The sequence below is a fragment of the Haemorhous mexicanus genome, chromosome 37 (genome assembly GCF_027477595.1).
Source record: "Haemorhous mexicanus isolate bHaeMex1 chromosome 37, bHaeMex1.pri, whole genome shotgun sequence".
NCBI classification, from domain to species: Eukaryota; Metazoa; Chordata; class Aves; order Passeriformes; family Fringillidae; genus Haemorhous; species Haemorhous mexicanus.
In genome coordinates, this window is record NC_082377.1 from 1,230,878 (window position 1) to 1,240,043 (window position 9,166).

Genomic DNA, 9,166 nt, shown 5'->3' on the forward strand with positions numbered 1-9,166 from the left:
CCCAGTCCCTCCCAATCCCCTCCCAGTCCCCCCCCAATCCCCTCCCAGTCCCTCCCAGTCCCCCCCAATCCCCCCCCAATCCCCTCCCAGTGCCCCCCAGTGCCCCCCAGTGCCCCCCAGTCCCCCCCAGTCCCTCCCAGTGCCCCCCAGTCCCTCCCAGTCCCCCCCCAGTCCCCCCCAATCCCCTCCCAGTCCCTCCCAGTGCCCCCCAGTGCCCCCAGTGCCCCGCAGTGACCCCCAGCCCCCCCAGATGCGGTTCATGCTGCTGTTCAGCCGCCAAGGGAAGCTGAGGCTGCAGAAGTGGTACCTGGCCACGGCCGACAAGGACAAGAAGAAGATGGTGCGGGAGCTGATGCAGGTGGTGCTGGCCAGGAAGCCCAAGATGTGCAGCTTCCTGGAGTGGAGGGACCTCAAGGTGGTCTACAAGAGGTAAGGAATGGGAAACACGGTGAAGAACCAGGGGTGGTCACCAAAAAGTGGGAGGAGTTGGGGGAAGATCGACTCGAGTTGGTCAAAATGGGGTTTGAGGGACAACAGGGGATTTGGGGAGATAAAAGTGGGGTTGGTCGTGGTGGGGTTGGTCGTGGTGGGGTTGGTCATGGTTGGGTTGGTCATGTGGGGTTGGTCGTGGTGGGGTTGGTCATGGTTGGGTTGGTCGTGGTGAGGTTGGTCATGTGGGGTTGGTCATGGTGGGGTTGGTCGTGGTGGGGTTGGTCATGGTTGGGTTGGTCATGGTTGGGTTGGTCGTGGTGGGGTTGGCCATGGTTGGGTTGGCCATGGTTGGGTTGGCCATGGTTGGGTTGGCCATGGTTGGGTTGGCCATCATGGCTGACCTCCATGAGTTGGCTGTGGTTGGGTTGGTCATGGTTGGGTTGACCATGATGAGTTGGTCATGGTTGGGTTGACCATGGTTGGGTTGACCATCATGGCTGACCTTCATGACTTGGTCATGGTTGGGTTGGCCATTCTGGCTGACCTTCATGAGTTGACCATGGTGAGTTGACCATGGTTGGGTTGACCATGGTTGGGTTGACCATCATGGGTTGACCTCCATGAGTTGGTCATGGTTGGGTTGACCATGGTTGGGTTGACCATGGTTTGGTTGACCATGCTTGAGTTGACCATGATGAGTTGACCATGATGAGTTGACCATGCTGGGTTGACCTCCATGAGTTGATCATATTTTGGTTGACCATGATGAGTTGACCATGGTTGGGTTGACCATGCTTGGGTTGACCATGATGAGTTGACCATGGTTTGGTTGACCATGGTTGAGTTGACCATGCTTGGGTTGACCTCCATGAGTTGATCATATTTTGATTGACCATGATGAGTTGACCATGATGGGTTTACCTTCATGAGTCGACCATGGTTGGGTTGACCATGGTTGGGTTGACCATCATGGGTTGACCTCCATGAGTTGGTCATGGTTGGGTTGACCATGGTTGAGTTGACCATGTTGGGTTGGCCATGGTTGAGTTGACCATGATTGGGTTGACCATGGTTGAGTTGACCATGGTTGAGTTAACCATGGTTGAGTTGACCATGGTTTGGTTGACCATGCTTGGGTTGACCATGATGAGTTGACCATGGTTTGGTTGACCATGGTTGAGTTGACCATTCTTGGGTTGACCTCCATGAGTTGATCATATTTTGGTTGACCATGATGAGTTGACCATGTTGGGTTGACCATGTTGGGTTGACCATGGTTGGGTTAACCATGCTTGAGTTGACCATGGTTTGGTTGACCATGCTTGGGTTGACCATGATGAGTTGACCATGCTTGGGTTGACCATGATGAGTTGACCATGTTGAGTTGACCATGGTTTGGTTGACCATGATTGAGTTGACCATGATGAGTCGACCATGTTGAGTTGACCATGTTGAGTTGACCATGGTTGGGTTGACCATGCTTGGGTTGACCATGATTTGGTTGACCATGATGAGTTGACCATGATTGGGTTGACCATGTTGGGTTGACCATGTAGGGTTGACCATGGTTCGGTTGACCATCATGGGTTGACTATGGTTGAGTTGACAATGTTGGGTTGGCCATGGTTGAGTTGACCATGATGAGTTGACCATGGTTGGGTTGACCATGCTTGGGTTGACCATGGTTGGGTTGACCATGGTTGGGTTGACCATCATGGGTTGACCATGATGAGTTGACCATGCTGAGTTGACCATGCTTGGGTTGACCATGATGAGTTGACCATGGTTTGGTTAACCATGGTTGGGTTGACCATGTTGGGTTGACCATGCTTGGGTTGACCATGATTTGGTTGACCATGATGAGTTGACCATGATTGGGTTGACCATGTTGGGTTGACCATGTTGGGTTGACCATGGTTCGGTTGACCATCATGGGTTGACTATGGTTGAGTTGACAATGTTGGGTTGGCCATGGTTGAGTTGGTCATGATGAGTTGACCATGGTTGGGTTGACCATGTTGGGTTGACCATGTTGAGTTGACCATGTAGGGTTGACCATCATAGGTTGACCTCCATGATTTGACCCTGGTTGGGTTGACTTTCATGAGTTGACCATGCTTGGGTTGACCATGTTGGGTTGACCATGATGAGTTGACCATGATGGGTTGACCTCCATGAGTTGACCATGTTGAGTTGACCATGGTTGGGTTAACCATGGTTGAGTTGACCATGATGAGTTGACCATGCTTGGGTTGACCATGTTGGGTTGACCATGCTGGGTTGGCCATGGTTGGGTTGACCATCATGGTTTGACCATCATGGCTGACCTCCATGAGTTGGTCATGGTTGGGTTGACCATGGTTGGGTTGGCCATGGTTGGGCTGACCATCATGGGTTGCCATCCATGAGTTGACCATGGTTTGGTTGACCATGATGAGTCATCCACTCTTGCCATGACCACGGTGACACCTGGCGTCTCCGTGGCGCCGCGTCCCCGCGCCCCGGCGGGGTTTGGTGGCCTTGGGGACGTCCCCACGGCGGCGTTGTCCCCCAGGTACGCCAGCCTCTACTTCTGCTGCGCCATCGAGGGCCAGGACAACGAGCTGATCACGCTGGAGCTCATCCACCGCTACGTGGAGCTGCTGGACAAGTACTTCGGCAGCGTGAGTGGGGACACGGCCCGGGGACACCGGGGACACCGGGGGGGTCCTGGGGCCACCAGGGACACCTCAGGGTCAGCGTGGGGGCACCCCGGGTTCATCAGGGACACCAGGGACACCGGGGGGGTCCTGGGGGCACCAGGGACACCTCAGGGTCAGCGTGGGGGCACCCCGGGGTCATCAGGGACACCGGGGACACCGGGGGGGTCCTGGCGGCACCAGGGACACCTCAGGGTCATTCGTGGGGGGCACCAGGGACACCTCAGGGATGTCCTGGGACACCTCAGGGACACCTCAGGGTCATCTCAGGGACACCAGGGACACCTCAGGGTCATCATGGGGGCACCAGGGATGTCCTGGGGCCACCAGGGACACCTCAGGGTCATCGTGGGGGCACCAGGGACACCTCAGGGATGTCCTGGGGTCATCAGGGACATCTCAGGGACATCATGGGGGCATCAGGGACACCTCAGGGATGTCCTGGGACACCTCAGGGTCATTCTGGGGGCACCAGGGACACCTCAGGGATGTCCTGGAGTCACCAGGGACACCAGAAACATCTCAGGGACCCCAGGGACACCTCAGGGTCATCGTGGGGTCACCAGGGACACCCCGGGGTCACCAGGAACACCTCAGGGACACCCTGGGGTCACCAGGGACACCAGAAACATCTCAGGGACACCCCAGGGACACCAGGGACACCTCAGGGACACCTCAGGGTCATCAGGGACATCCCAGGGTCACCAGGGCCACCCCAAGTGCCACCAGGAGACCCCAAGTGCCACCAGGGCCACCCCAAGTGCCACCAGGGCCACCCCAAAGTTCTCCAGGAGCCCCTCAGGACCACCAGGGCCACCCCAAGTGCCACCAGGAGACCCCAAGTGCCACCACGGCCACCCCAAAGTTCTCCAAGAGACCCCAAGTGCCACCAGGGCCACCCCAAGTGCCACCAGGAGCCCCTGAAGGCCACCAGGGCCACCCCAAAGTTCTCCAGGAGACCCCGAGTGCCACCAGGGCCACCCCAAGTGCCACCAGGGCCACCCCAAGTGCCACCAGGAGCCCCTCAAGGCCACCAGGGCCACCCCAAAGTTCTCCAGGAGCCCCCCAAGTGCCACCAGGGCCACCCCAAAGTTCTCCAAGAGACCCCAAGTGCCACCAGGGCCACCCCAAGTGCCACCAGGGCCACCCCAAGTGCCACCAGGAGCCCCTCAAGGCCACCAGGGCCACCCCAAAGTTCTCCAGGAGCCCCCCAAGTGCCACCAGGGCCACCCCAAAGTTCTCCAAGAGACCCCAAGTGCCACCAGGAGCCCCTCAGGACCACCAGGGCCACCCCAAAGTTCTCCAGGAGCTCCTCAGGACCACCCCAAGTGCCACCAGGGCCACCCAAAGTTCTCCAAGAGACCCCAAGTGCCACCAGGGCCACCCCAAGTGCCACCAGGGCCACCCCAAAGTTCTCCAAGAGACCCCAAGTGCCACCAGGGCCACCCCAAAGTTCTCCAGGAGCCCCTCAAGGCCGCCAGGGCCACCCCAAGTGCCACCAGGGCCACCCCAAGTGCCACCAGGCCCACCCACTGTCCCCTCCCGCGGTGGGCAGGTGTGTGAGCTGGACATCATCTTCAACTTCGAGAAGGCCTACTTCATCCTGGACGAGTTCGTGATGGGCGGCGAGATCCAGGACACCTCCAAGAAGAGCGTCCTGAAGGCCATCGAGCAGGCCGACCTGCTGCAGGAGGTGGGGACACCCCGAAATTCCAGGGGGAGGGGCTGGGGGACCCCACAATTCCATGGGAGGGGGTGGGGGACCCCGAAATTCCATGGGGAGGGGCTGGGGGACCCCAAAATTCCATGGGAGGTTCTTGTGGGGTCATGGTGACCCCAAAATTCACCAGGAGGGGCTGGGGGACCCCAAAATTCCACCGGGAGGGGTTGGGGGACCCCAAAATTCCAGGGGAGGGGCTGGGGGACCCCAAAATTCCATGGGAGGGTCTTGTGGGGTCGTGGTGACCCCAAAACCTACAGGGACCTGCTGCAGGAGGTGGGGACACCCCAGAATTCCATGGGGAGGGGCTGGGGGACCCCAAAAATCCATGGGGAGGGGCTGGGGGACCCCAAAAATCCATGGGGAGGGGCTGGGGGACCCCAAAAAATCCAGGGGAAGTTCTTGTGGGGTCATGGTGACCCCAAAATCCACCGGGAGGGGCTGGGGGACCCCAAAATCCACCGGGAGGGGCTGGGGGACCCCAAAATTCCATGGAGGTTCTTGTGGGGTCGTGGTGACCCCAAAACCTACAGGGACCTGCTGCAGGAGGTGGGGACACCCCGAAATTCCAGGGGAGGGGCTGGGGGACCCCAAAATCCTGGGGAGGGGCTGGGGGACCCCAAAATTCCAGGGGAGGGGTTGGGGGACCCCAAAATCCAGGGCAGGGGCTGGGGGACCCCAAAATTCCATGGGAGGTTCTTGTGGGGTCATGGTGACCCCAAAATCCACCAGGAGGGGCTGGGGGACCCCAAAATTCCATGGGAGGGGCTGGGGGACCCCAAAATTCCAGGGGAGGGGCTGGGGGACCCCAAAATCCATGGGAGGGGTTGGGGGACCCCAAAATCCACCAGGAGGGGCTGGGGGACCCCAAAATTCCATGGGAGGGGCTGGGGGACCCCGAAATCCCACCAGGAGGAGCTGGGGGACCCCAAAAATCCATGGGAGGTTCTTGTGGGGTCATGGTGACCCCAAAATTCACGGGGAGGGGCTGGGGGACCCCAAAATCCACCGGGAGGGGCTTTCCCCCTTCCCCCTCCCCAAATTTCGGGGTTCACTCCCCCCCCCTTTCCCCCCAAATTTTGGGGTTCACTCCCCCCCTCCCCCTCCCCAAATTTTGGGGTTCACTCCCCCCCTCCCCCCCCTCCCCAAATTTTGGGGTTCACTCCCCCCTTTCCCCCCCCAAATTTTGGGGTTCACTCCCCCCTCCCCTCCCCCAAATTTTGGGGTTCACTCCCCCCCTTTCCCCCCCAAATTTTGGGGTTCACTTTCCCCTCCCCCTCCCCAAATTTTGGGGTTCACTTTCCCCTCCCCCTCCCCAAATTTTGGGGTTCACTCCCCCCTCCCCCTCCCCAAATTTCGGGGTTCACTCCCCCCCCATTTCCCCCCCAAATTTTGGGGTTCACTCCCCCCTCCCCAAATTTTGGGGTTCACTCCCCCCCTCCCCCTCCCCAAATTTTGGGGTTCACTCCCCCCTCCCCCTCCCCAAATTTTGGGGTTCACTCCCCCCTTCCCCCCTCCAAATTGTGGGGTTCACTCCCCCCTCCCCCTCCCCAAATTTCGGGGTTCTCCCCCCCAATTTTGGGGTCCAACCCCCCCAGATTTTGGGGTTCACTCCCCCCCTCCCCCTCCCCAAATTTCGGGTTCTCCCCCCCAATTTTGGGGTCCAACCCCCCCCAAATTTCGGGGTTCCCCCCCCCCCAATTTAACCCCTTCTTTCCCCCCCCAGGAGGACGAATCCCCCCGGAGCGTCCTGGAGGAAATGGGGCTGGCGTAGCCCCCCCCCCCCCAATTTTGAGGACCCCCACCCCAATTTTGGGGACCCCCCCCCCAATTTTGGGGACCCCCACCCCAATTTTGGGGACCCCCTGGGACCAATCCCAGCCTGGAGAAGAACGGGGTGGGGGAGGGGAGGGGGACACCCCCCCATGGCCCCCCCAAATTGTAAATATATCTATAAGGGGGGGGGGCCCTAATTTTGGGGAGGGGTCCCCCAATTTTTTTTTTGTCCCCAATTTGGGGGGTCCCCAAAATTTCCCACAAATTCCCACCTGGTTTTTTTTTGGGGGGGGGGGGAGGGGTTCCTTTAAAGGTTCCCCCCCCCCTCCCAAAAATAAATTTTTTGGGGACCCCCCCCCTCAAATTTTTAGGGACCCCCCCCCCCTCAATTATGGGACCGTGGAGACCCCACCCCAAAAAAAACCAAAAAAAAAAAAAAAAGAAAAAAAATTTGGAATAAAATCGTGGAGACTCCGAGCTGAGCCTGCTGGTTTGGGGGGGTGGAAAATGGGATTTGGGGAGGGGTCTCGCCCTTTTTGGGGGCAATTTGTCCTTTTTTATAATTTTGTGGGTTTATTTTGTGATTTTTGGGGTTTATTTTGTGATTTTTGGGGTTTATTTTATTATTTTTGGGGTTTATTTTATCCTTTTTTGGGTTATTTTTACCCCATTTTTGAGGTTTTTTACCCCATTTTGGGAATTATTTTGCCCCTTTTTGGGGCATTTTATAATTTTTGTGTAATTTTATAATTTTTGGGGTTTATTTTATAATTTTTGGGGTTTATTTTATAATTTTTGGGGTTTATTTTATGATTTTTGGGGTTTATTTTATCCTTTTTTGGTTTATTTTTACCCCATTTTTGAGGTTTTTTACCCCATTTTGGGAATTATTTTGCCTTTTTTGGGGCATTTTATCCTTTTTGAGTCATTTTATAATTTTTGGGGTTTATTTTATCCATTTTTGGGTTATTTTTACCCCATTTTTGAGGGTTTTTACCCCAATTTGGGAATTATTTTGCCTTTTTTGGGGTTATTTTATCCTTTTTTGGGGCATTTTATAATTTTTGAGTCATTTTATAATTTTTGGGCTTAATTTATAATTTTTGGGGGTTATTTTATAATTTTTAGGGTTTATTTTATCCATTTTTGGGTTATTTTTACCCCATTTTTGAGGTTTTTTACCCCAATTTGGGAATTATTTTGCCCCTTTTTGGGCATTTCATAATTTTTGGGGTTTATTTTGTGATTTTGGGGGGTTTATTTTATGATTTTTGGGGTTTATTTTATCCATTTTTGGGTTATTTTTACCCCATTTTTGAGGTTTTTTTACCCCATTTTGGGAATTATTTTGCCTTTTTTGGGGTCATTTTATCATTTTTAGGGCATTTTATAATTTTTGGGGTTTATTTTATAATTTTTGGGGTTTATTTTATAATTTTTGGGGTTTATTTTATGCTTTTTGGGGTCATTTATTCCCATTTTGGGGTCATTTATTCCCATTTTGGGTCATTTATTCCCATTTTGGGTCATTTATTCCCATTTTGGGTCATTTATTCCCATTTTGGGCTCATTTATTCCCATTTTGGGTCATTTATTCCCATTTTGGGTCATTTATTCCCATTTTGGGCTCATTTATTCCCATTTTGGGTCATTTATTCCCATTTTGGGTCATTTATTCCCATTTTGGGCTCATTTATTCCCATTTTGGGCTCATTTATTCCCATTTTGGGCTCATTTATTCCCATTTTGGGGTCATTTATTCCCATTTTGGGCTCATTTATTCCATTTTGGGCTCATTTATTCCATTTTGGGCTCATTTATTCCCATTTTGGGGTCATTTATTCCCATTTTGGGCTCATTTATTCCCATTTTGGGCTCATTTATTCCCATTTTGGGCTCATTTATTCCATTTTGGGCTCATTTATTCCCATTTTGGGCTCATTTATTCCCATTTTGGGCTCATTTATTCCCATTTTGGGCTCATTTATTCCATTTTGGGCTCATTTATTCCCATTTTGGGCTCATTTATTCCATTTTTGGGGTCATTTATTCCCATTTTGGGCTCATTTATTCCCATTTTGGGGTCATTTATTCCCATTTTGGGGTCATTTATTCCCATTTTGGGCTCATTTATTCCCATTTTGGGCTCATTTATTCCCATTTTGGGCTCATTTATTCCATTTTTGGGGTCATTTATTCCCATTTTGGGCTCATTTATTCCCATTTTGGGGTCATTTATTCCCATTTTGGGGCCGTTTATTCCATTTTGGGGTCATTTATTCCCATTTTGGGCTCATTTATTCCCATTTTGGGGCCGTTTATTCCCATTTTGGGTTCATTTATTCCCATTTTGGGGTCATTTATTCCCATTTTGGGGCCATTTATTCCCATTTTGGGGTCATTTATTCCCATTTTGGGTCATTTATTCCATTTTGGGGTCATTTTTTCCCATTTTGGGCTCATTTATTCCCATTTTGGGGTCATTTATTCCCATTTTGGGGTCATTTATTCCCATTTTGGGTTCATTTATTCCCATTTT

At 53.2% G+C, this 9,166-nt stretch overlaps 1 protein-coding gene across 2 annotated transcripts; it reads left to right on the plus strand.

The window, feature by feature from the left end:
• The first annotated feature begins 222 nt into the window (after positions 1-222).
• Positions 223-7,104, plus strand: AP1S1 (adaptor related protein complex 1 subunit sigma 1). 2 transcript variants are annotated; one of them, XM_059872659.1, is made up of 5 exons: positions 223-429; positions 2,987-3,095; positions 4,687-4,824; positions 6,578-6,626; positions 6,671-7,104. In XM_059872659.1, the coding sequence occupies exons 1-4, from the start codon at positions 251-253 to the stop codon at positions 6,623-6,625; spliced, it is 474 nt and encodes a 157-aa protein (XP_059728642.1). In that variant the 5' UTR covers positions 223-250; the 3' UTR covers position 6,626; positions 6,671-7,104. The 2 variants fall into 2 exon arrangements, with proteins under 2 accessions (XP_059728642.1, XP_059728641.1); XM_059872658.1 differs by having other exon boundaries at positions 6,578-7,104.
• Positions 7,105-9,166: the final 2,062 nt, after the last annotated feature.

Coding starts and splice junctions, on each gene's coding strand:
- AP1S1 (XM_059872658.1), top strand. CDS start 251: ATGCGGTTCATGCTGCTGTTCAGCCGCCAAGGGAAGCTGAGGCTGCAG. Junction 430..2,986: donor CTCAAGGTGGTCTACAAGAG/GTAAGGAATGGG, acceptor GTTGTCCCCCAG/GTACGCCAGCCTCTACTTCT. Junction 4,825..6,577: donor AGGCCGACCTGCTGCAGGAG/GTGGGGACACCC, acceptor TTCCCCCCCCAG/GAGGACGAATCCCCCCGGAG.